General features: G+C 41.9%; 1 protein-coding gene across 1 annotated transcript in view; it reads left to right on the top strand.

The window, feature by feature from the left end:
- U2SURP (U2 snRNP associated SURP domain containing) overlaps window positions 1-16,155 on the top strand; it is a 73,200-nt gene extending 57,045 nt beyond the window's left edge. Inside the window, exon 28 of the mRNA XM_053599202.1 lies at window positions 15,045-16,155. Within this exon, the coding sequence (XP_053455177.1) occupies window positions 15,045-15,063 (19 nt within the window). The 3' untranslated portion in view covers window positions 15,064-16,155. The remainder of the gene's footprint in view (window positions 1-15,044) is intronic.
- Window positions 16,156-27,475: the final 11,320 nt, after the last annotated feature.

Here is a 27,475-nt window from a genome sequence, read left to right on the forward strand (position 1 = left end):
TCATTGGGTTCTTTGGAAAAAGACATTTTATTTTTTTAGACATTTATTTTAATTATAATAAAATGTTATAACAAAATTTACCATCTTAATCGTTTCAGTGGTGTTAGAGGTATTCACATTATTGTGTAACCAGTCTCCAGAACTGTTTTGTCTTGAGAAGTTGAAACTGCCATTCTGCCTCCTCATTTCTCTCCCACTTCTCACAACTACCGTTCTACTGTGTTTCTCTAAGTTTGACTACTCTAGGTAGTGCATATAAGTGAAGTCATACAGTATTTGTCTTTCCATGACTGGCTTAATTCACTTAGCATAATGTCCTCGAGGTTCATATTATAGCATGTATATCGGAAGCCCACTTTTTTTTTTGAATTTATTTTTATTGTTAAATCATAGCCGTGTACATTAGTGCAATCAAGGGGTACAATGTGCGGGTTTCATATGCAATCTGAAATATTCTCATCAAACTGTTCAATAGCCGGGCATTGTGGTGGGTGCCTGTAGTCCCAGCTACTCAGGAGGCTGAGGCAAGAGAATCGCTTAAGCCCCAGGAGTTGGAGGTTGCTGTGAGCTGTGTGAGGCCACAGCACTCTACCGAGGGCCATAAAGTGAGACTCTGTCTCTATAAAAAAAAAACGAAAAAAACTGTTCAACGTAGAGCCCACTTTTTTTTTTTTGAAGTTTCTCTATTATGGAATTTGAAAGGATTTTCCCCAAAAGGTTCATTAGCATTTTCTGTTCTTAGTAAAAACTTAAAAAGAAAATGTGTAATACCAAGTGTACATGCCAACTACTCCACACCACTTTATTAAATTTTTTTGCCATTTCCACAACTTCTTGTGCTTTGTGCTCTTTGTAACGATTATATGTGATGTATTTCCCATCAATACTTCATAGCATGGGGTACAAATATACTTCTGAAGCAAACCAATTATGAAATTACAGTGGATTACTGTTATTACTTATGACCGTATGTGAATACTTTTTTACTTACTGCTGATGGAAAGGAAGCTAACATTTTTGACATGTAAACTCAGCTGTTGCTTAGATATTCATTTTGTTACAAAAAGAGGAGAAATAACTTTTCTGATTTTCTTGTATCAAACTGCTTTAGAAAGCTTTTTGATTTTTAAATGAGATGTGGCATGGTATGGTGGTAGAAGAGGAAGACCCTGGGCTGTGAGGTCATGTTTGCATTTCTTGTCTACCAGCTGTAGGATCTTTTTGAGTCTTATTTTCTCACTTATAAAATGGGGATGTTCACCTTGAGTGGTCATTGAAAGGATGAAATGACATGTAAGCCACCAGCACATGGTTGTCATATAGTGGTACTTAAATAATATTCCCAAAACTAATGGTGGGAGCATTTTATAACTAGAACAAAATAAAAAGTAACACAATTTCATAGCACTAATACCTGAAAAGGATTTTTTATACTTAATTTGTATTTGGTTGACAGATTTTATAAGCTTATCATTTGGAGATATCATTTTTATAAGCTTATCACTTAACTTTTTTTTTTTTTTTTTTTTTTTGCAGTTTTTGCCCGGGGCCGGGTTTGAACCCACCACCTCCAGTATATGGGGCTGGTGCCCTATTCCTTTGACCACAGGCGCCGCCCAAATTCTTTTCTTTTTTCTTTTTCTTTTTTTTGCAGTTTTTGGCCGAGGCTGGGCTTGAACCCGCCACCTCCGGCATATGGGGCTGGTGCCCTACTCTTTTGAGCCACAGGCATTGCCCCCCTTTCAGATGACATTTAATTCTTAATCTCCTTTCAAAAAAAATTAAGTAGATTAAAAAAATACTTTTTATCTTATTTATCATTGTGGAAATCGACTAATGATAGTTCCTGAGAGGAGGAACCCTATAAAGGAAAAGCTAAGTGTATACAGCTGAAATATGGTAGATGCAAGAAAAAGCCTGGAGAATAGTATAAAATATAATGAAGAGCTGGATTGTTTGACCAAGTTCAGTGTAAAAAAAAAAGAAAAATCTATATAAATAACCAGAGCTGAGCATCAATACGCAATTTTCACAGAATGGATGGACAAGAGTTTTTCTCCTTAGAGAAAACTTAAAAGGTTAGTGATGTGAGCGTAATTAAGCTCTTATATTTAGTATGTGATTGCAAGTTACAATTTATACTTTTAGATTATACAGGAATAAGAAATGTTCCCTAAAATGACTTTTAGAATAGAGAGCTAATATTTTATAGAATTTGAAAAGGAAAATACACTTTGAATTCTATTCAGAAATAATGGTTTTGTAGAAATGTCCTCAGGATGTCTGTAAAGCTCTTTGGAGTTCCTGCTGCTTCACATGCGTGAATCTGGAGGAGCACAACTTTGATTAAAAACGCTAGGTCCCTCATATAGCTGAAACATTGAATTTGAAAAGAATACACATCTTACTATAGAGATTGCTATCTATACAACCACATATTCCTATTACATGAAGTATTAGGTGATTTTTCTTGTTGCAGCTTATTTTGTTTTGTTGCACTGTGGAATAGCTATTGGATGTGAGCAGTTTTTAAGAGCATTTAGGAAAATGCTTCTCAGATGGCTTTTGGCCATGCTAACATTTTAAGAAGGATATGATAATAAGTCATATCCTTCACTGTTGGGAAAGTAAATAAGTCGGCCTAATATAGACCTCTTACAGCCTGTAGAAAGATTCCAACACTAAAAAGTTTTGTAAGGATATTTTATGTTCTAAAATTGCAATAACATTTAGCTAGAGTGAACTTAAACTCTTAAATTTGAAGGTCACATGTGTAGCTTACATATTTCATAGATTGCTATCCTTGACTTTTGCTGCATCCTATTTTAAGGATGTATACTCCCTAGAAAAAACTGCAGCATGTCTAATTCTTGCCAAATACTATGTATGTGTAAGTGCCACAAAGCAGAAATACCACTATCGAGTATTTCTCAAGAAATAGCTACATCTAAAAATACTGATTCTGAATTAATTACCCTGAATGCATGTTTAATTTGACTAAAATAGGTGTGTTGGGGAAGTCCTTAAGCAAGGAATGGTCTTTTGGTTTGTTTCTATGACTGACGTGAAACTTGTCAAAATTTCTTAGAATATTCTTCATTTGCATATATTTTGTAATAAAACCTAGTATGTTGTTTATTTTGTTAATATTTTATAATGAAGACATCAGCCAGGTATGGTGGCTCATGCCTCTAATCCCAGAACTGTGGGAGGATCATTTGAGGCCAAGAACCAGCCTGGGCAGCATAGCAAGACCCCCATCTCTTTAAAAAAAAAAAAGAAAGAAAGCGTCTAACAATGTATGAAGAGTGAGAGAAAGGTTTGCTGTTAAGATAAAGACTCTGTCTACCATCTTTTCCAGAGTCTGTAATGCTGTTCATAAATTGCAGAATTCGGCTATCTACATCTGTTTAGTGTATTGTAGAATAGCTTATCTTAATCTTCATGAGCAATGATCATCACATACATATTGTCCTACTCAGTGAAGAGTTCAGTTGATTCTCTTCAAGTTCTAGAGCCTATTATAGTGGAATTCAAAGTACTTTACTACACAGGTCACCACCTCATAGCTCCTAATATAACTTGAATTATAGGAAAAAAGCCTATTTTTAGTGCCTCAGTATACTAACATTTACCCTATCTACCCCCCCATTTATTTCACACTTTGGTCCTTTGTCAGTTTATCTTGTATTCTTGCAGAGTGCCCACTGGGGATCCAAGGACTCTTGAGGGCCTTTCAAAGCTCATTTTGACTATATGGAAGATAGTTTACCTCTGTTGATGAAAACAGGGCTTGCCCTTGCCTGTTACCTCTTCTGATTGCCTTGTAGTGCTTTCTTTCCCCCCACTTTCTCTGCAGCTTTCAGTTTTTTCTTTTATGTTTTTAGCTTTCAGTTTTTTCCTTGCAGACAAGGTAAATATAAACTGGCTGCTCTTGTCTAAGAAGGTATTCTGTCTAACTGATTAATTTGTACAGATATTCACTGTTGACTAAATGCTGCCCAATGTAAGAAGAAAGACAAGCGAGAGTATGAAATATTAGATATAATCAGTTCATAGTCTCATGTGATTAATCTAGTTGTCAAACCTCAAGACCTTGGAGCTCTTTGGATATTTTGTGTGGAATATGATTTCTGTAGATAGGTTTCTGATCACGATCATCTTTAATGAATCTAGATTAGCACCTACAGGGCTCGATGAGACAGTTCACAGAAGCTAAGTGCCTCCTTGAAAACTTAGATTTTTGTATTGCGTGGCCCATGGGAACTTGACCAGGCCGTACAACGTAATGCCTGGATTTCAGAAACACAAAGACTCCTTCAGCCTTCAACCGTTGCAAAGCCTGGGTTCTAGTCACTTGGGCGCATAGCCTTTGTTCAAGATGCTTAACTGAGACATTTTGAGTCTGTTTCCTCATCTGCAGCACCAGTGTGCCATCTGCTCCATGGTGTTTGTCAACAAGTTGAGCATCTCCTCTGCAGCAGGTAGTGTTCTGGGCTCTGGGGATGTATGTGGATGAATAAGATAGACAAGGTCCTCACTGTTAGGGAACTTACATACTAATGGGAGGAGCCAGACAAAAAACTGAACAGGATAACTTAAGATGGTAAAAATGTACTGAAAAACAACACAGTGGTATGATAGAGCAGGCGATAGGAAGTGGGTGAGGGCCGGCTCGGCACCTGTGGCTCAAGCAGCTAAGGCGCCAGCCACATACAGGGATCTGGCAGGTTCGGATCAAGCCCGGGCCCGCCAAACAACAATGATGGCTGTAACCAAAAAATAGCCGGGCTTTGTGGCGGGCGCCTGTGGTTCCAGCCACTTGGGAGGCTGGGAGGCAGGAGAATCGCTTGAGCCCAGGAGTTGGAGGTTGCCGTGAGCTGTGATGCTATGACACACTACCCAGGGTGATGGCTTGAGGCTCTGTCTGAAAAAAAAAAAAAAAGAAAGAAAGTGGGTGAGGGGTATATTTTTAAGGTAAAGGAGAGCCCCATGGTGGTGGTAAGCTCCATGTCGAGAGTTGGGTAACAAGGGGCAGCTGGCTCTGTAAGACGGCAGGCTGAGGGAGCTGAAAGTGTGTTTTAAAGGGGGAAAACACTGGTATGTTAGAAAATGGAAAGCAGTCAGTGTAGCCTGAGTACAGTTGAGCAAGGGAGGTGGTGCATGAGATGAGGTTAGGTAGAGCTTAACAGTTGGAACCAAGAAAGTGACCTGATACAGTTTTGAAAGATCACTGGCAGCTGCGTAGAGACAGAATCAGAAGGGCAAGCAGAGAAGCAGGGGAACCGGTTAGGAAGGAAGTTCCCAGCTGTGAAGATAAAATAGGATCTTACAAGTAAAGTGTCTGGCACTGCCCAAGCATGTAACAGCTCCCTAATGAATAATTCAGTTTCTCCTCTCGTCACTTCTTGGATCTTGTGATAACTTTCCTCCGTAACAGAGGTTAAGTATTCACTCCAAGATTAGTGTCATTTGACCTCTCTTAACACAGAAATCCAGCCAGTAGATGATCAGGACATAGCAGGCCTACTACCCTCAGGCTGGCTTCTGAGGAAACTCCAAATTGTGTGGGCAATGAAAGCATTCTTTCCTATCTTTAGTTCACTACCATCCACAGCTGCAAATGCCTATTGCAGGGTAGAGTGATAATAGGTGTTACTTGGGAAAAGGAGTTGTGTGGTCAATTAAGTTAGGGAGTTCAACTAGGCTAAATAGGCTTGACAGCAGCACTTCTCAGAACCTTGGGGATGTGCCATGAATCTCCATGCAGGACCCATTATGTGTTTTCTGAGCATAACTAATCTCAGAGGGTTAAAGTTTTCCACATACTTTTGAACTGTGATTGGGACATGTTATTTTTCATAGTCTAATGAGTTGGCTAAGGTGTATCAGGTGTACAAATGAGAGAGACCATCACTAGCTAAGAGAAAAGGAATTCAAGAAGCCTCTGGGGGCTCAGAGAATTGGCAGCACATCTTGAAAGCTAAATGTGGGAATCACAGGACAGGAGAATGGTGGCAGGCAAGGCAGCCACAGCTGATGGGGCAGTCTGGCCAGGCCCCAGGTTCTTGAGACTCTGTCCTGCTGCTGGAGGTTCATGTTTTAGGAAGGGGGCACTGGATGGACCTAGCTTTTCATGTAGAAAATACCACTGTAATGGTTCCATATGATCACGTATTGTAGTTTACTTCACCTGGACCCTGTTGTTAGAAACTTGGGCTGTTTTGTTTTTTTCTATTCTAAATGATGTTGTGATGAACATCACTATGCATAGGACTTTTGTTTTCATTCATTTAAAAAATTTTGGGTTATAAAGAATATAAACATTTTCAAGCCCATGTGATGTATGTTACCAACTTTTTTTCCCCCACAAATGTACCATTTTAGACTTCCTGGAGTGTTGGAGAATGGGTTTTTCACCACACCTTTGCCAGCATCAGGGAATTTGTGACATACTATTTTAAAAAATAATTTAAATTGGATAAAATTACTTGCTCCCTGCTGGGGAGGTTTCTGAAATCTATAAAACAGGCCGATTTTGGCAGGCTGTAGAGATGAGTGAATAACTGGTCTAGTCATCTGAGGAGATTTGCCAGTCTAAAGCAATCTTAACTTGCACAAGCCACACTGAGTGGCACCCTTGTCCTTGGATCCACACTGATTTCCTCTGACAGCTGAGGCAGGAGGGCAGGCTCCCAGGATGAATCTATTGTAACTTCCTTTTTAAAAAAACCCTATACTATTTATAGAAGAGAGAAATTGTATAATAATTTAAATGTACATTTTTGGGTGACTTCAGCTGCTTTCAATTTTTATGTGTAATTTTGCCAGGTTAGGGGTTTTTTGTGCATAAATGTACAAGTGTGGGCATGTGGGTGTGTGTTGTGGGATGAGGATTGGGGAAGATAGAAGGGAAGACATTTCTGATGATTTGCGTGTGTGCGTGTGAGACAGGCTTCATTGCCTGGGTTAGAGTGCAGTAGCGTCTTTGTAGCTCACTGCAATCTTAAAACTCCTGTGCTCAAGCAATCTTCTTGAGCCCCCAAGAGGGAAGCCCCCTCTTCAACCTCCCAAGTAGCCAGGACTATAAGTGTGTGGCACCATGCCCAGTTAATTTTTAAATTTTTTAAAAAAGATGGGGTCTTGCTATGTTGCCCAGGCTGGTTTTGAACTCCTGCTCTCAAGCCATCCTCCCACTTTGGCCTCCCAAAGACTAGGATTACAGGTATAAGCCACTGCCCCCAGCCAGTTTTTTAAAAATCAAGCCAAGCCATGCTGTGTCCTCTACAGTCAAGAAACCACATAGACAGGTTTCTATTTCTCTGCTGTATGTTGGGTGTATGCTGAGGGGGAACATTCTTCTCCCAAACAACTCTTGAGATGGAATGCTGTGGGATCCTCCTGCATGGGAGTTAATCAGAAACTGCACCTCAAGATTTTTATCCTCTAAATCTTGTGTTTGATTAAGGAGCAATACCAAATGTCAAAATAAATGTGACAAGGAGAGACAGTGAGCCATATCTGCCCTAAGCTTCCTACGTCCATCATCAGGAGTGAGAAGGCACCCGCAGCTTCTGGGCCAGGGAGCAGCCAGGTCTTCTAGTGTAGATTTGCTCCTTTTGGGGTCAGGGTAGGAGTGAATCGCTCTTAGTCTCTTCCCTCATCATCAAAGGTCAACCTACCATTTCCTACGACGCACCAGGATCAAATTTGCCTACTCCTTTATTCCAGGTTGTATCAGGTATCATGATAGAAGGCCTGACTCATAGGTTACCCTCGCCTCCAACATTTTAAGTGCTAGAGTGCAGTTGCATCATAGCTCATGGCAACCTCAAACTCTAGGCTTAAGCGATGCTCCTGCCTCAGCCTCCCAAGTAGCTGGGACTACATACAAATGTCTGGCTAAATTTTCTGGGCTTTTTAAAACAGAGATCTCTCTCTTGCTTAAGGTGTTCTTAAACTCCTGAGCTCAAGTGATCTTCCAGCCTTGGATTACAGGTGTGAGCCACCACACCCGGTCTGGATTTTAATATATTGGAAGTGTTTTAATCCACTGCAATTATTATCATTAGAATTAATTCCTCTTTTTGGCCAGTGAAAGCCTCTTTGAGGCCCCCTCTTTTTTAAGTTTCAAAATATTACAGGGGAGGGGGTGGGTGTGGTGGCTCATACCTGTAAATCTGGGAGGTCGAGGCGGATGGATTGCCTGAGCTCACAGGTTTGAAACCAGCCTGAGCTAGAGCAAGACTTCGTCTCAAAAAACAGCTGGGTTGTTGTGGGTGGGTGCCTATAGTCCCAGCTACTTAGGAGGCTAAGGCAAGAGAATTACTTGAGCCCAAGAGTTTGAGGTTGCTGAGGCCATGACGCCATGGCATACTACCGAGGGTGACAAAGTAAGACTCTGTCTCCAAAAAAAAAAGGAAAATATTTTAGAGGTACAATTCATTTTTGGTTATATGGGTCACTTTTGCAATGCTTAAGTCAAGGCTATAAGTGTGTCTATCACCCAGAAAGTGTTCATTTTACCTGTTAGGCAGGTTTTCACCTCTCCTCTCCTCCCCCTTTCTCCCTGCTGGATTTCCACTGAGTTTTAACTTCCCTCTGTGCACATGTGTTCATCACTTAGTTCCAATTTAATAGCGAGTCCATGTGGTATTTGTTTTTCCATTCTTTAGATACTTCATTTAGGATGGAGATCTTTAGTTCCTTTCTGTGGCTGAGTAGTACTCCATGATATACATAAACCACGTTTTGTTGATCCGCTCATGCTTTGATGGGCCTCCTGAATCTTTTTGACACACAGCATTCCTCTTTCATAGTTTTTCTTATTTTCTGATATGATAAATTCTCCATGCTCATCTTGTATATTTCACTGCAGACCTAAAACAGCCAGGTCTCCAAGGAAGTTTAGTGGACCTCTTGATATTGTAAGACTCCTCTGGTAACTCTAACTTTAGTGTAGCCACGTTTAAGAACTGCTGGGTCTCTGAGGTTCCTTCTAACTCCAGAACACCTTTTTTTTTTCCCCTTTCTGCCAATTAAAGTCACACAACTATATTTGAAATGGTTGTTAGACATTTATATGAGATAAAAATTATTTTAATTCCATATTCTTTTCCTTTGCTTAATGTACTTTAAATTGGTACAACCTTTTAAAATGCAGTTTGACTAAATGGATCATATTCTAAATATTGTTATACATTTTGACTCAGAAATTCCACTTTTGGAAATCTGGTCGGAGGAGATAATTTTTAAAATATAGAAAAAAGTGCAACCTCAGAGCTAATTTGCAAAGTGGAACATTAAACGTAGCTCAAAACATCTAAAAGGAGGGGAGCATTTTGGTAGATTGCTGAGAATTTACTGGAAATAATATTATGAAGCCATTAAATGATGCCTGGGAGGACACTGCAGCCAGATGCAAAATTGTATTTATTAATTATGTTAAAATATGCATATGAAAAACGTTTAAAATGGAATATATTAAAATGGTAGTAGTAGGTTAGTAGACTTTACAGATAATTTCTCACTATCCTCCCTCCTTTTCCAAAAGTTTTTCAAGAGTTACTAAAAACATGTATTTTGAAATTCTGTAGGTCTATAGTATTATGTGATTGAGTGACTTGCAGTCCTTTGTCATTTAGAAAGAACAGGGGTTAGGAAACAGGGCGCAGAGCCCCTGACACAGCCCAGACTTGGAGCATTCCCTGTGGAGTAAAGGGACAAGAGTGGAGACAGAGCGCTGGGCTGAGAAGGACCAGGGTGGTGACAGAGGACATGACTGGGCCTCTCCACTTTTACCCGAGCTTGTCTTCATTCTGCTTGTAACTTTTCAGCCACAGGCATGGGCTCTGGATCTCTCCAAGTCCCTTAGTCTCCTGTTGGACACCCTAGGCATTTCCCTGGGAAGAACTGTGGATTAGCTTTCCCACCAAGGACATCTATAAGTGTGACTTGATGGCGGGGACAACTGTCCAGCCTAGCATGCTAAGGAATTTTGGTGTCCAAAGGAATCAATAAAAATTTGGGCTTTACTTTTAGTGATTTAGACTTTGACAAGCTCTTTTGGGTTGTATTTATCCATATATGAAGTGTCTTTTTCCCCTCCCCTCACACACATCTGCAAGCCCTTCTCCTGCTTTCTTTTTTTTGATGGGAGGTGGTGCCTGAGGTGAGGCTTAGGGGGAAACTGAGGAGAAGCCCTGGACCACATCTGGCATTTGTCATCTCAACATTTCATGCTCACCAGAGAGAGTGTGTGAGGGGTACAGATGGAAAGGCAGGCAGGAGCCACGTTACAGAGCATCTGGAATGTCAGACTTCAGAATTTTGCACTTTCTACTGTAAGAACCACTCCTTTGAAGGAGTGACGTCACCTGACATATAATTTAGAGTTTCACTCTGGCAGCTGAGTGGGAAAGACAGTGGCTCAAGGGGAACCAGCCTGGAGTCTGTCAGAACAAGCCCAGCTGAAAGGAGGGGATGGGTTCATCCAGTGAGGAAAAGACCACTATTATTTTCCAAATTCTGTTGCCTTTTCCTTCTTGGAGCAGAGCTGGATCTCTTGCATTGGTCCCATGGCTGCTGTAGCAAAGTACCACAAACTTAGTGGCTTAAAATGACACAAAAGTGTTTTCTTACAGTTCTGGATGTAAGAAGTCTACAATCCAGGTGTTGGCAGGGCTGGGTTCTTTCTGGAGGTGTTGGGAGAATCCATTTCTTTGTTTTTTCCAGCTTCTCAGACCACTTGGATTCCCCAGCTTGTGGCTCCTCCCCCCATTCTCAAGCAGAGTCCTCAGCTTTGACCTTCTCATCTCCTTTTCCTGTGGCCCCCTTGCCTCTGTGATCACATTGGGCCCACCTGCATTATACTCTCAGATAATCTCTTATCAAGATTCTTCATTTTAATCACATTCTCAAAGTCCCTTGTAGCTTAAGGTAATATATTCACAGTTCACACGGAGATTGGGACATGGACATCTCTGGGGCCATTGTTCTGTCTAGCACACACTCTTCCAGTGCCCAGAGGAATGTGCTTTTTCAGGCCAGGCCTATAAAAGCTCCCTTGTATTCCTCTGTGGTCTTTCTCTTTCTCTGTGCTGAGGACGTGTGGGTAGTGGGTGGCGGGCAAAAGATACAGGGACCTGGGACTCTGAATGACCAAGCAGAAGGTGGCCTGCTACGGAGGGACATCCACATTGGACCTGGTTAAGTGAGAAGCCACTGTTTAATCAAGATAGAGATGGGACTTGGAGTATACCTTGGGACACCTTTAACGTTGAGGTGTCAAGCGAGCCTCCTGTTTCATAGCCAAAATCCAAATGTGAAAATAAGGACACATCTACTACCTCAGAGTGAAAAAATAAATAAGACAATAGATCTAAAAGAAACTTCATAAATGCTTCTTCTATTTTTTCATTAGGTTTTTCACAGGAGCCCATTTCTGGGGAGAATGAGATATTCAGGTGTGGCACATCCAGCTGTCATCAGGCTTAGGTCGGGTACCTAAGAGGCTTGGGGGCAGGGAGGGTGGCCAGTGACAGGGCTGAGCCGTGCAGAGTGAAAGGTGGAGGGCTGGAGGGCACAGGCCCAGGAGTTTGGGAGCTGCCCACACTGGTGGCCAAGGTTTCTGGGTGAAAACAGTTTGGGTAAAACTCTTCAGTGTTTTTAGTTCTACACTTAACTCAGAAATATTAAGAGACATAATAATGCTTAAAATTTAGAGTGTACAATCTGTAAAGTGAAAATTCCTAGTAGTGGCTAACAGTTGGTTAGGTTTCCTGAATTTTTCTCTTTTTTCCTGTTCACGCACACACACACACATGCATTTTCAACTTTTTATGTTTATTGCATCTTGGCTATACTTCTGTCTCACTTTAGCTACTATTGATAGACATTTAAGTTTTCTTTTTTTTTTTCTTGTTACAAACATTATCAGTGCACGGGCTTTGAGCACTGTGAGAGCACTTCAAGGAATCTGTCCGCTGAAGGATAAATCCCTTGGAGTGGAATTGCTGTATCAGAGTAGGAGCCTTTCACAACGATGACAGGTATTTATATTTCCCTCCGAAGATATTAAACCCAGCCTCCTCTTTTGAGGGGCAGAAGGTGTAGAGTCAAGGAGGTGAGGCATGGTGCAGAGGATGGATTCTCCTACAAAGACATGGGGGAGATCGGAGGATGGGGCAGGGAAGAAATCAGAACTAGCTGGTCTGAATTGCTGGGGCCCAGGGCTCAGTCCCTGGGGGCAAGTACATGTGCTTGGCCCAGTGCTCTACTATCAGTGTATTGAAATTCTTAATTTTTGAAAAAGGGCCTCATCTTTTCATTTTGCACTGGGCCCCACAAATTAGGAGCTGATCTTGGCACAGGAAAAAACAACAGACAGGGCCAGTGAGCACCTGTCTTTGTGGTGAGGAAGGAGCTGCTTGGACAACACTTGACTTGAGGTCAAAGAGAAGGGGTCTGGGAGCTCTCCTGGTAAGATTATACTCCTATGGAGGAGGGCTGTCAGTGCACCCAGCTGGTGGCTGAGGGCCAGGAGCCCAAGGAGACACTAGATTTGGTGTCTGTAAGAGCCCATGTTTACTGGCTCCTGTAGAGTGTCCTAAGGCAGTGACCCCTCTTAAAACCCCAGTGGTTCTAGAGTGTGGTTCCCAAACCAGTAGCATCAGCAGCCTCAGGAATTGGTTAGAAATGCAGATCCTTAGGCCCCACCCCAGAGCCAGAAATTCTGATGGGGCCTGGCAATTCGTGTTTCAACAAGCCAGCCCCCCACCCCATATGGTTCTGGTAGGAGCTCAAGTTTAACAATCACTGTCTAGATCAACCCCAAATCCAGAAGGGACCTCTAAGAATTGGTTTCCAGAAAAGCAACAACCTTCTGGCCTTTCCAGGAGCCCTACAAGAAGAGATTTAGGAGCCTGACTTTTCTCTTGCCCAGGCCAGGGCTTCTCCCTCCTGTCTCAGCCTGAAGAGAAAGCTTTGGACCATTACAAGTCTCCTGGGGATGTTAACTTGCTTATTTTCCTCTCCATCTTGAACATAATCTATTGGGCTAATAAAATGCCACACAGACCTCATTTCTGTGGGTCCCCTGGTAGATCTAAAATATGGTCTATAATAAGTTCCCCCCCATAAGGGATAAAGAAAATCTGTGCAAAGATGAATATCCTAAAAGACTTAATGATATGAATTCTATTTTCAAGAAGCTAAAAGCCACCATGTTAGCTAATAGCTTTATGATCGTGTTTTAGAGTCCTGGAAGTTATACACATCTAAGGTAAATATCTTTGTCAGGAAAGGGGCCTCTTGGGATGTGCAGAATATGAGAATATTGGAATTGGAAAGGGCAGCTGGAGATGGTAATAAAGTTGTGTCTCATCTAGAAATAATATTGAAAAATGCCAACGCAAATTGTTGAAACTCTCTGAAGAGTTGGTTCTTTGTGCTGCAGTCCGGTAGAGTGGGTGGGGGATGCACTGTATATGTGGGTCATTCTGAAAGTTTTGAGATACAGAAAAATCACGAAACATAAAATCCAGGTGGAAGCCTTCCCTAGTAATGGCAGTGAACCAAGCAAGCTGAAACTCACACGGGTGACTCAGAAAGGATGCTATTGACTGTTCCTTTGAAATGAAATAATAGACCATAACAGTCTTTCTCAAAACTTTCGTAGTGACCTACATAGAATGGAAAGTACAGAGACATGAGAGGTATGGTGGGTGAGTGAAGGTCTGCAAGGCCCCCCCCCACACACCCCCGCAGTGTCACACTGTCTAGGAAGAGCAGATGCTGTTTGGACTTGAGTGGCCAGGGGGCTGCACACATTTGAAGTGTGCAGGGGAAGTACTCCCCTCTAGTTGAGTGGAAGCCTTTCATTGGGCACTGGGGGAGTGGTAGGGCAAGCTGGGGTGCTGCTCAACGTCCCCTACCTTGGGAGCACAGGCCTGAGGTTACCCTCTCACTGGACACAGGGAGAGGTCAGAACTGGACCCCATGCACTGTCTGCCTTCATAGTAATTCTGTAAGTACCTTGTGAGCTCACCTTTGCTTCCTGGGGTCTTCCCTCCACCAGTGTGGGAGGATGGACTAATTCAGCCTGCAGAATTGGGCAAGTCACCCTTCCGCTGCTCTCTCTCTGGGCCCTGTAAGAGGTGCCTGGTTTGTGGAGACAGCAGCGGGTCTGCAGGTCTCCCTTGTGTGCGTCCAGATTTTGATATTCTCTTAGCACTTTCCCCTAAAAGGAATCTCCACATGTGTGACTTTGGAGACATGTGAGTACAAGCAGGTGACAGATTGATTTGCAGAATTTTCTGTTATCTGCAGGTGTGAAAAATAAGATGGGTTTGGGGCATCATAACTTATGAAAAGGGCTTGGTGGAGAGAATTGACTTTCCAAGTCATTGACACCAGCAGAGAAATGTTAACTCAGAGCAGCTTGTTGGGTCTGATACCCTGGAGCCCCTGGTGGCTCTTTTCCTTCCCTGTGGTGCCAGCCTAGAGTCAATCTCTTGTTCATCTTCTCTGACATATTTGCAGTGAAGGGATATGCTGCTGTCTGACAGATTTGTAAATGAAAGTGTGTGAGACGTGTATTCTCTGAAGTTTGTGGTCATTTCAACCTTGTAAGACTAAAAGGAAAATCTTAATGCAGGATTATTCTCTAGATATGCTGCCTTTCCTTCTTTTATTTCTTCCTAGTAAGCGACCTTTTCTTCCAGGAATGAGGAATGAGGTTTAGGGTTTCCCTGTGTTTTCTGCTTTTTTTCCCTCTGGGGTCCTTCTCTATGACATGATCACCACATCCCTAGCCCCTACCTCAGATGCCATGCGTGAAGGTTGTAGCTGGGAGAAGGCATCACACGGACCCATTTCAGAGCCAGGGCCCGTGTTTCCCCTAGTGGCTTAAGAAAAGATACAGGGCAGGCAGAGAGGCACAGAGAAGCTATGACACACAGCTGGAATTAGGGCGAAGTGGAATGCTTTTCCAAGCTTTAGATGGCATTGTTGGGTTTGTGAAAAAAATCTTCCTCTTCTCCTAGGTGGCTCCATAAATTCTGAAATCCAGGCAGGCTGCTGGTGGGCTGGACCCTGCCCACTGCTTGAAGGAAATGGAACCCAGACGTGGAACAGCATTTCTGCACGGAGTCTTCTGTTGTCCTCTGGCTTTGAAATTTGCACTTTTAGTCAAATAAGCTGGTTCAAAAACATGTAACACACACTTGCTTTGTCCATATCACTTCACAATTCCAAAGGATTTGGCACTTTTATAGGGTAATTTTCTCAAGAATTCGATGAAATAGAGTTAGTGTTAGTTCCGTAATTTAGGTAGGAGACTGAGGGACATTTGAGGTCTGGCATCTTATCCAAGCACTTGTTCCCACTGTATGATTCAGGGTTTGTGGTTGCATGCAACAGAAACTGACTTGTGCTGACTGAGGAGAAAAAGAATTATTGGACAGCTTCGAATCCATAGGAAAGCAGGTGGGCCAGGCTCAGAGAATAGTGGAAACGGGCATGGCAGCATAGACTGTCATCAGGCGCCACTTGTGCCACCGACGGGATTCTTCTGTCTTCCAGCCTCTGCACACAGCTCACTAAGCCAAGCTGAGGTCACAGGGTCCCAGATGCAATGCAGTCTGGGAATGTTAGTCTTAGCCGCCTTTGGGCTTCTCTAGTGGAATATGGACTCTGGTCTCATGTTGGAGAAGTTCCCAAATGTGGGAAAGAGAATTGGTTACTGATAAAGTGTCTGTTCAAATCTTTTGCCTATTTTTTTCCCCTTGGTTGATAATTCATTGAAAAAAACCCAAAAACATAACTTTTTTTTTTCTTCTAAAAAGTCCTTCAACATTTACCTTTGAGAATTTCTGGGAAAAAAAAACTTAAGAGGTGGAATGTCAAGCCTTATCCTCAAACCATAAATTTAACATTAAGTATACCTGTTTCTCAGACTGAAACATTTGTTGTTGGCAGTGTATCCTGTTGGGTTATTTAGAAATGTGTGTGGAATTAATAAGGAACCCTAGGATGTCTTGATACAGCTCATTTTTTTTTGAGCTATCAGGCACATTCCCAGAGGTGAATGAAAAATAATTAAACAATTGAAAAAAAAATCTCATTTGTTGCCTTTTTATTTTCAGGAAAGATAATGTTCTAAAGCCATACTTCAGAATACCAAACAAGGAACAGTTTCTGACTTTGAATCAATTATTTGAACCTGTTAGTTTTTCCGTAATTGTAATAAAAACATTCAACTCTTGAGTGCATTGCTCTGCTAGAATTTCATACCACTTGCTTTAAACTGCACGATCTGTTTTTACAAACACAACAGTTGAAATGTATTGAACATTCACTACAACCTATCACTAAGGAGACGCAGAAAGGCCCAGTCTTGAAGCGGTTACCAGTTTGACGAGGTGGGTGGGTTCCCCATGAGAGCCCTGACTTTTCTTAGCTACTCCATTTCATGGAAGAGTAGGGCTGTTGAACATCCCAGCTGATAAAAAAGTCAGGCACGGATTTTTCACTCTTGATTTCTGGTTTGATAACCTAGTCAAGAGGTTTCACAGACTTTCGTAACACTTGTATGTTGGGATTTCCTGGCTGCCTGGGCCCACCACTGTTCTTTTTCATTTTCTTCCTTACCCGTTCCCTATTCAAACTCTGCAAATACCTGACAGCCACAGGGCATGGCCTCTGCCAACATGTTTTGTGAGAAAGTCCTCAGAGCCTAAAAAGACCAGTGCCAGCCAAATGCAAAATGAGAGGAAATTTGGAAAGCCTCCAGATCAAGAAAATAAAATTCTAAGAACCCTAGGGGGAGTCTAGGCTTCTGAGTGGAGGGGCATTTTGTTAAATGCAGAACAATTCTGTGGTCCAATCTGAAGTAAATGATTCCAGTGGAAATCACGTCGACTTGTATCCAGGGACCCTGGGATGAATGTTGTGTGAAGAATTTATTCCTTGATCTTAACCATGTGAGTTGAGACTGAGTTTGTGGAACAGGTGTTCTAAGAGTGGTAATCCCCTGGACTCATGAGAAACCATGTACTCCCTCCGCTCGCCCCACAACTCCCTGGTAAGTGTGCTGTCCTCCTGCTTCTCCCCATGGAGGGAGGGAGAGGAAAATTTCACATTTCAATAACAGCATTTTCTGAAACCTCTCAGCCTTGGCAACATCAGCTCTTTAATACCCTCAAGGTGGTACTGGGCTAAGGATTGCGATTTTTGACGTTCTCTTATGGGAGTCTTGTTTGAGTGGTCTAGCACCAACCTGTGAGATGTGGGAGTCGTTGACACCTATTGGTTTGTTCTGGGTACTATGGAGCTTTGGCCAAAACCGAGACTGAAAGCAGACCATTTCACCGGGTTGTGTGTGAATGTGCGCAACTTGCCTTCCTTGTGGTTACCGTCAGCTATACCGCCCAGCTTGTTATGTAGCATACTTAGGGTAGCTTGCAAGCCTCCAAAAGCAGACAGCGTTGAATAAAAGAAAGTAGATAGAGTTGAAGAAGGAGTAATGGTAAAAAGGAAAATGGAAAAATGGAATCAAGCTAGAAACCATACAGTTACTATCAGTGGACCCAAACTTGACTCTGAACTTTCTAGTCAAACCAGGCGGGAACAAACTGGTGGCAGAACGTGAGCCAGAAGGAATTTCTTTTGGGCCGAAGTAATCAGGATATTGTAATGATGAACATGCTTGTCATTGTTTTAAATTGGATTTGTTTTTAAAAGCTAGACAATTACAATGTTATTCATGTCCTTTAATGCCCACTCTTCCTCCTAAAAAAGCTTCAACATCAAATGAATGAACATAAAAATGTTCCCAAAGAACCAAATCTGCTCCAAAGACACAAAATTATTTCCACCTGACATGTGAAGTTGGCAAACTGCTGTACCCATGAACATTTGTTTTTTTGCAGAGGGGGTTTTCAGTGGAGAGAAGCAAGAGTCCTCTAAATGGGAGCAGCAGTTTTTTGATGGGGCCATATCCATTGTATAATTGCATTTGATCCAATAGCTAAGGGGAACTTGAATCCCAGAGTGACGTGGAGACAGATAACGCTTGGCTGGGATTCATTTCGGTGCCCTGCACGGAGGGAGCTGGAGTCCGGTTCCTGTGGCCCCTTCACCCACTGACCAGACCTTCTGGCCCTATCCTTTGTGAACTTGGATCTTCTGCCTTCCTCTGTAACCTGTGAAGCTCCTCTCTCCCCCACAGCTTTCTAATAAAATCTCTTTTCACTTATGATAATCAGATTCAGTTCCTAGTTTTCACAATCCAAATGTTCTGACGGATAGACTTCCAATACGGTTTCAGAGTAAAACACCATCAGTAGGATGATTTCATGTGACACACGAGGAACATTTACATTTTTCAGTTATGTAATTATTTTAATGTACATTGGGAAAAACTTATAAACAGCACATCAAACCCACAGTGTCATGGGTATTGTTGCTTAGAATGACTTAAATACATTTATTTAAGTCAAAAAGTGAGTCATTTAGAAGAAAAACACTAGGTAGATAGTACAGGTGTTCCTGGCCATGGGGGGGAAATAGCTCAGATGTGATGTTGCAAATAGCTTGTGGAGGCCATGGGGACTGCCACAGTTTTGTAGGAAAGGGGGCATTAGATTTGAGTTTTGAGGAGTTCATTCTACCACCATGGGAGAAAGTTAGGGAGAAGAGAGGCTGGAGGGGGCCAGGATCTGGAGGAGCCTTCTGCCATGGCCCAGGGAGGGGGTCAAGGCACAGATTGGAGGGGGGCATGAGCTGCTCTTAGACCCCCAGGTGATGCTTCACCTGCCCCCTTCTTGGCCAGCAGGTGCAGAGCAGATCAGCTGAGGCAGGTTGGAGAGAGGGCATTTCAGAAGCCCTCCCTGGGTTTCTTACCTTTCTCTTCCATTTTTCTTCTTCCTCTCTTCCTTCACTCATCATTTAGTGTCCCTTAACCATACCTCATGTCCCCACTGTCCCCAGCTCAGGCTTGTCTGGCTTTGCTGGCTGAGCAGGCCAGGGTGGTGGCAGTGTGGGGCATTGGAGGCCACTGTGCCCCCAACAAGGGGATGTCTGTGGAGTGTAACCCCAGTTCTGCAACCTCTCATCTGAAGCTCAGGGCATTGGCGGGGGGAGTCCCTTGGCTGATGTTTCTCCCATTCGTCAGCCTCTAAGCCAGTGACTTTCTTTTTTTTTTTAAATACTTATTTATTTATTTATTTATTTTTTGTGGTTTTTGGCCGGGGCTGGGTTTGAACCCGCCACCTCCGGCATATGGGACCGGCGCCCTACTCCTTGAGCCACAGGCACCGCCCTAAGCCAGTGACTTTCAACCAGTGTGTCATGGCACACTGGTGTGCTGTGAGATCTTAGGTGTGCTGTGAAAAATTTTAAAGATCATCACTTAAATTATTTTGGAAAGTTCAAAGCTCACATGTATATTCTTTCTTTACTTTTTTTTTATCAACATAATTTAAGTGTATTGTGGAAATTTAACTATAGGTTCAAGTGTGCTATGAGATAAAAAAGTTGAAAAACCCTGGTCTAAGCTCAGGACAAGATGATGGAACCCTCCAGCACCCAGGGCAGGCCCTTTCCCTCTCCACCTCAGCTCCCAGATACTAATCGGGAGATCTCCTGGGTACTTTGTCAAGTCTGATCCCTGTGGCCTCAAGTGAGATCTGTTTTCCACTTACCTGGCTTTGGTCTCTGAGCCAGCCACCAACCCTTCTAGGGCACAGTGGACACAAACCCCTCAATACCTAGCAGCTTCTTAAGCACAGACATCATTCTTTCTATAGTAAGACCCTGAACCGCCAGCAAGGAACAGTGGCTCTATCTTAATTCTGCCAGTAAGGACCTAGTAAATTGCTTTACTAGCACAACTGAAGTCACAATTCTGTGGGTTGACTGCACTGTTGTTTCCTGCTCTTGCCTGTGAGTACTCCACCGGTGGGTCAGCCAGGGACATCTGGCATGCTGGTTTCGTCCCTCCATGTGATCTTTTATCCTGGGCTTTCTTTTTTTTTTTTTTTTTATTGTTGGGGATTCATTGAGGGTACAATAAGCCAGTTACACTGATTGCAATTGTTAGGTAAAGTCCCTCTTGCAATCATGTCTTGCCCCCATAAAGTGTGACACACACCAAGGCCCCACCCCCCTCCCTCCTTCCCTCTTTCTGCTTCCCCCCCCATAACCATAATTGTCATTAATTGTCCTCATATCAAATTGAGTACATAGGATTCATGCTTCTCCATTCTTGTGATGCTTTACTAAGAATAATGTCTTCCACGTCCATCCAGGTGAATACGAAGGATGTAAAGTCTCCATTTTTTTTAATGGCTGAATAGTATTCCATGGTATACATATACCACAGCTTGTTAATCCATTCCTGGGTTGGTGGGCATTTAGGCTGTTTCCACATTTTGGCGATTGTAAATTGAGCTGCAATAAACAGTCTAGTACAAGTGTCCTTATGATAAAAGGATTTTTTTCCTTCTGGGTAGATGCCCAGTAATGGGATTGCAGGATCAAATGGGAGGTCTAGCTTGAGTGCTTTGAGGTTTCTCCATACTTCCTTCCAGAAAGGTTGTACTAGTTTGCAGTCCCACCAGCAGTGTCAAAGTGTTCCCTTCTCTCCACATCCACGCCAGCATCTGCAGTTTTGAGATTTTGTGATGTGGGCCATTCTCACTGGGGTTAGATGATATCTCAGGGTTGTTTTGATTTGCATTTCTCTAATATATAGAGATGATGAACATTTTTTCATGTGTTTGTTAGCCATTCGTCTGTCGTCTTTAGAGAAAGTTCTATTCATGTCTCTTGCCCATTGATATATGGGATTGTTGGCTTTTTTCATGTGGATTAATTTGAGTTCTCTATAGATCCTAGTTATCAAGATTTTGTCTGATTGAAAATATGCAAATATCCTTTCCATTGTGTAGGTCGTCTCTTTGCTTTGGTTATTGTCTCCTTAGCTGTACAGAAGCTTTTCAGTTTAATGAAGTCCCATTTGTTTATTTTTGTTGTTATTGCAATTGCCATGGCAGTCTTCTTCATGAAGTCTTTCCCCAGGCCAATATCTTCCAGTGTTTTTCCTATGCTTTCTTTGAGGATTTTTATTGTTTCATGCCTTAAATTTAAGTCCTTTATCCATCTTGAATCAATTTTTGTGAGTGGGGAAAGGTGTGGGTCCAGTTTCAGTCTTTTACATGTAGACATCCAGTTCTCTCAACACCATTTATTGAATAGGGAGTCTTTCCCCCTAGGTATGTTCTTGTTTGGTTTATCAAAGATTAGGTGGTTGTAAGATGTTAGTTTCATTTCTTGGTTTTCAATTTGATTCCAAGTGTCTATGTCTCTGTTTTTGTGCCAGTACCATGCTGTCTTGAGCACTATGGCTTTGTAGTACAGACTAAAATCTGGTATGCTGATGCCCCCAGCTTTATTTTTGCTACAGAGAACTGCCTTAGCTATACGGGGTTTTTTCTGGTTCCATACAAAACGCAGAATCATTTTTTCCAAATCTTGAAAGTACGATGTTGGTATTTTGATAGGAATGGCATTGAATAGGTAGATTGTTTTGGGAAGTATAGACATTTTAACAATGTTGATTCTTCCCATCCATGAGCATGGTATGTTCTTCCATTTGTTAATATCCTCTGCTATTTCCTTTCTGAGGATTTCATAGTTTTCTTTATAGAGGTCCTTCACCTCTTTCGTTAGGTATATTCCTAGGTATTTGATTTTCTTTGAGACTATGGTGAAGGGAGTTGTGTCCTTAATTAGCTTCTCATCTTGACTGTTATTGGTGTACACAAAGGCTACTGACTTGTGGACATTGATTTTATATCCTGAAACATTACTGTATTTTTTGATGACTTCTAGGAGTCTTGTGGTTGAGTCTTTGGGGTTCTCTAAGTATAAGATCATGTCGTCAGCAAAGAGGGAGAGTTTGACCTCCTCTGCTCCCGTTTGGATTCCCTTTATTTCCTTGTCTTGCCTAATTGTATTGGCTATAACTTCCAGCACTACGTTGAATAGTAAAGGTGACAGAGGACAACCTTGTCTGGTTCCAGTTCTAAGAGGAAAAGCTTTCAGTTTTACTCCATTCAGTAAAATATTGGCTGTGGGTTTGTCATAGATAGCTTCAATCAGTTTTAGAAATGTGCCACCTATGCCTATACTCTTCAGTGTTCTAATTAGAAAAGGATGCTGGATTTTATCAAATGCTTTTTCTGCATCTATTGAGAGGATCATGTGATCTTTATTTTTGCCTCTATTAATATGGTGGATAACGTTTATAGACTTGCATATGTTAAACCAGCCTTGCATCCCTGGGATGAAGCCTACTTGATCATGATGAATGACTTTTTTGATGATAAGCTGTAATCTATTGGCTAGGATTTTGTTGAGAATTTTTGCGTCTATATTCATGAGTGAGATTGGTCTGAAATTCTCCTTTTTGTTTGGGTCTTTTCCTGGTTTTGGTATCAGGGTGATGTTTGCTTCATAGAATGTGTTGGGGAAGATTCCTTCTTCCTCAATTTTTTGGAATAATTTCTGCAGTACAGGAATAAGCTCTTCCTTGAAGGTTTGATAGAATTCTGGAGTGAAGCCATCTGGACCAGGGCATTTTTTGGTTGGAAGATTTTTTATTGTTTCTTTGATCTCAGTGCTTGAAATTGGTCTGTTCAGGAGCTCTGTTTCTTCCTGGTTAAGTCTAGGGAGAGGGTGTGATTCCAAATATTGATCCATTTCTTTCACATTGTCAAATTTCTGGGCATAGAGTTTCTGGTAGTATTGAGAGATGATCTCTTGTATCTCTGTGGGATCAGTTGTTATTTCCCCTTTATCATTTCTGATTGAGGTTACTAGAGATTTTACTTTTCTATTCCTCGTTAGTCTGGCCAATGGTTTATCTATTTTATTTATTTTTTCAAAAAACCAACTCCTTGATTCATTAATTTTCTGAATGATTCTTTTGTTTTCAATTTCATTGATCTCTGATTTGATTTTGGATATTTCTTTTCTTCTACTGAGTTTAGGCTTAGATTGTTCTTCTTTTTCCAATTCCATAAGATCTCTTGTGAGATTGTTGATGTGCTCTCTTTCTGTTTTTCGAATGTAGGCATCTAAAGCGATGAATTTTCCTCTCAAAACTGCTTTTGCAGTATCCCACAGGTTTTGGTAGCTTGTGTCTTCATTGTTGTTATGCTCAAGGAAGTTAATGATTTCCTGTTTTATTTCTTTCTGCACCCATCTGTTATTCAACAGAAGATTGTTTAATTTCCATGCCTTTGGGTGGGGTCGAGCATTTTTGTTAGAGTTGAGTTCCACCTTTAGTGCCTTATGGTCTGAGAAGATACAAGGTAAAATTTCAATTCTTTTGATTCTGTTGATATTTGTTTTGTGTCCCAGGATATGATCAATTTTGGAGAATGTTCCATGGGGTGATGAGAAGAATGTATATTCTTTATCTTTGGGATGGAGTGTTCTATATGCGTCTATCAAACACAGTTGTTCTAGGGTCTCATTTAAATATCTTATATCTTTGTTTAATTTCTGTTTAGAGAATCTGTCCAGCTCTGTAAGAGGAAGGTCCCCTGTTATTATGGTATTATCAGATATCATATTGCTCAGACTGAGTAAGGTCTGTTTCAAAAATCTGGGAGCATTTAAATTGGGTGCATAAATATTTAGAATTGAAATGTTTTCTTGTATTTTTCCCTTGACAAATATAAAGTGACCATCTTTGTCTTTTTTGACTTTAGTTGCTTTAAATCCACATGTATCTGAAAATAAGATTGCAACTCCTCTTTTCTTCTGAATTCCATTTGCCTGAAAAATTGTCTTCCAACCCTTGACTCGGAGCCTTAATTTGTCTTTTGAAGCCAGGTGTGTTTCTTGCAGACAGCAAATGGATGGCTTGTGTTTTTTAATCCAGTCAACCAATCTATGTCTCTTCAGTGGGGAATTCAAGCCATTAACATTTATTGAGATAATTGATAAGTGTGGTAGTATTCTATTCGTCTTATTTGGTGAGAGTCCATTGCTTAGTTTTATCTTTTGCATCAGTGTGGAGGTTAGGTTCTGTCCTTTGATTTCTGAGTTCTTACTTTGCTGCTGATCCATTGTGGTGGTCAGTGTGCAGAACAGGTTGAAGTATTTCCTGTAGAGCTGGTCTTGTTGTGGCGAATTTCCTCAATGTTTGTATATCCGTAAATGATTTGATTTCTCCGTCAATTTTGAAGCTTAGCTTAGCAGGGTACAGAATTCTGGGCTGGAAATTGTTCTGTTTAAGTAGATTAAAGGTAGATGACCATTGTCTTCTTGCTTGGAAAGTTTCATTAGAGAAGTCTGCGGTCACTCTGATGGATTTGCCCCTGTAGGTCAACTGGCGCTTACTCCTGGCAGCTTGCAGAATCTTTTCTTTTTTTTTTTTTATTATTATTATTTTTTTTTGTAGAGACAGAGTCTCACTTTATGGCCCTCGGTAGAGTGCCATGGCATCACACAGCTCACAGCAACCTCCAACTCCTGGGCTTCAGCGATTCTCTTACTTCAGCCTCCCGAGTAGCTGGGACTACAGGCGCCTGCCACAACACCCGGCTATTTTTTGGTTGCAGTTCAGCCGGGGCTGGGTTTGAACCTGCCACCCTCGGTATATGGGGCCGGCGCCTTAGAGACTGAGCCACAGGCGCCGCCCGCAGAATCTTTTCTTTTGTCTTGACTTTGGACAGGTTCATCACAATGTGTCTTGGAGAAGCTCGGTTAGAGTTGAGGCGACCAGGGGTCCGATATCCCTCTGAAAGCAGTGTGTCAGAATCTTTGGTGATATTTGGGAAATTTTCTTTTATAATATTCTCTACTATGGCTTCCATTCCTCTGGGGCATTCTTCTTCCCCTTCTGGAATTCCTATAACTCGTATGTTGGAACGCTTCATAAAGTCCCATAATTCTGACAGTGAACGTTCTGCTTTCTCTCTCTTCTTTTCTGCCTCTTTTACTATCTGAGTTATCTCAAGAACTTTGTCTTCTACCTCTGAAATTCTTTCTTCTGCATGGTCTAACCTGTTGCTGATACTTTCCATTGCATCTTTAAGTTCCCTAATTGACTGTTTCAGTTCCTTCAGCTCTGCTATATCCTTTTTATATTCTTCATATCGTTCATCTCTTATTTGATTCTGTTTTTGAATTTCCTTTTGGTTATTTTCCACTTTATTAGCAGTTTCCTTCATTGTTTCCATCATTTTTTTCATTGTTTTCAACATGTGTATTCTAAATTCCCTTTCTGTCATTCCTAACATTTCTTTATAGGTGGAATCCTCTGCAGTAGCTACCTCATGGTCCCTTGGCGGGGTTGTTCTGGGCTGGTTCTTCATGTTGCCTGGAGTTTTCTGCTGATTCTTCCTCATGAATGATTTCTTTTATCTGTTTCCTTGCCCTAATTTTCCTTTCACTTCCTCTTGCTCTTTAAGTTCTCGTGCCTGTGGAAGTTGCGGCGGGTTTAGACGGATTGAACACACACGACCACTTGCCGGTTTTCCACTGTTTTAGTCCTCCTCTTGGGGTCCAGAAGTCTCTCGCTGACTCCCTGTATCCTCTCAGGGGTGATGATAGGCAGATCCCACCAGCCAGAGATGCCTGGAGTGCTATCTCCCCAGACTCAGGGTGCCGAGATGCAAGGAAGCTGTTACTCGGCTGCCATGTTGCTCCGCCCACCTATCCTGGGCTTTCTTATGCCATGGTGGTTACAGGATGAGAGGAAGAGATTGAAAGCTGCAAGGCTCCTTAAGGACTAGGCTCTGAGGTGCACAGCTTCACTTCCACAACTTTCTCTTGTCAAAGCAAGAGACAAATTCAGCCCGGAAACAAGGTGTGGGGAGATGGACTCCAACTTTTGACTGGAGGAGCCTCAAGTTCACATTACAAAGGGGTGTGGGGGTCATGTGGGTGTGAATGAGGGGGAGGGGCTGGGGATTATTGTAACAATCTGCCTCATATTCAAAATCCCCCTAGAGGGGGTTGGGGGGCATAGTGTATGGCCCACCTCTTGGGGGCAAGACACAATTATAAGAGGCACTTTACCTAACAAGTGCAGTCAATATAACCTAATTCTTTGTATTCTCAATGAATCCCAAACAATAAAAAAATAAAAAATAAAAAAAACACAAAACCCCCCCAAATCCCTTCTGGTATAAACTATGATTCTGTTTTTCTTCCTCCCCTACCCCTCCCCTCTTTTCTTGGAATTTTTCATAATGATTTTTTTTTAATTGTTTGGGATTCACTGAGGGTACAAGGAGTTTTCTTTTCTTTTCTTCTTTTCTGACAACATCTCACTCTGTTGCCCAGGCCGGAATGCAGTGGTGCTATCATAGCTCACTGCAACCTTGAAGTCCTGGGTTCAAGTGATCCTCCTGCTTCAGCCTCCCACAGTGCATGCCCTATCTATAGTCCATGCCCAGCCAAGCTGATTATTTAAACCAAATCATCCTCACAAAGATGGAAAGGTTGAAAGCTTCATTTCTAGAGAAGCATAGCTTCAGGGTGAAGTTAAGTACCTTGGATCAAATCTCAATTCTCTTTCTAGCTGTGTCACCTCAAGCAAGTTACTTTCCTGTCTTTGTCTCAGTTACCTCCTAAAAGTTGGAGACGCTAATAATGACCACAGGGTCATAGTGTGAACTGGGTAGTGCACATACACCGAGAACTTATGAAGTAGTGACTGGTGCAGAGTTCAGTTATAGCATAAATGATACAAGATTTTTAGTGTCCATTTGGATTTTAGAGAACAGAAATTGGAACTCTGAAACTACCACTGGGACCACACTTGGTCTTGCAATATCTGCAGAGGACAGACATTCAGCTGCTTTCATTTATTCCAAATTAAAAAACAAACCCATACTCCTTTTTTATGTTTATTTTTATTTTTTGTGAGACAAACCCATACTTTTAAAAATTAAAATTCTAACATTTCATTATGCTTTTCTCCCCCCACACACATACACCATCAAGGAAGTTGCTAAAAACTATTTAAATTCTTTTTTTTTTTTTTTTTTTGTGGTTTTTGGCCAGGGCTGGGTTTGAACCCACCACCTCTGGCATATGGGACCAGCGCCCTACTCCTTGAGCCACAGGCGCCGCCCCGAAACTATTTAAATTCTTAAGCAGCTGCTCTAAGCCACAGGACTTTCACCCCAGCAGTGGCCTGCAGCTGCTAAACATCTGCCTTGGGTGGGGAGCAATGGATATGTCTTTAGCTTTGGGGCCAGGAGTTAGGTTCCAGGTCTGACATTATAAAGGCATTGAAATTGCTGACATCAGGGACAGATCCTTGTTCTTAATAGTGCTGTGCTTTTTCCTATTTTGGTCTTGAGACCTCTCTCATGAGGGTGGCTGTCAACTCTACCTGCCCTGATTGGGCACCAGAGGATTTGGTTCTGGATATTTACAGCATGCTTTC

Source organism: Nycticebus coucang, chromosome 8, assembly GCF_027406575.1.
Source record: "Nycticebus coucang isolate mNycCou1 chromosome 8, mNycCou1.pri, whole genome shotgun sequence".
NCBI classification, from domain to species: Eukaryota; Metazoa; Chordata; class Mammalia; order Primates; family Lorisidae; genus Nycticebus; species Nycticebus coucang.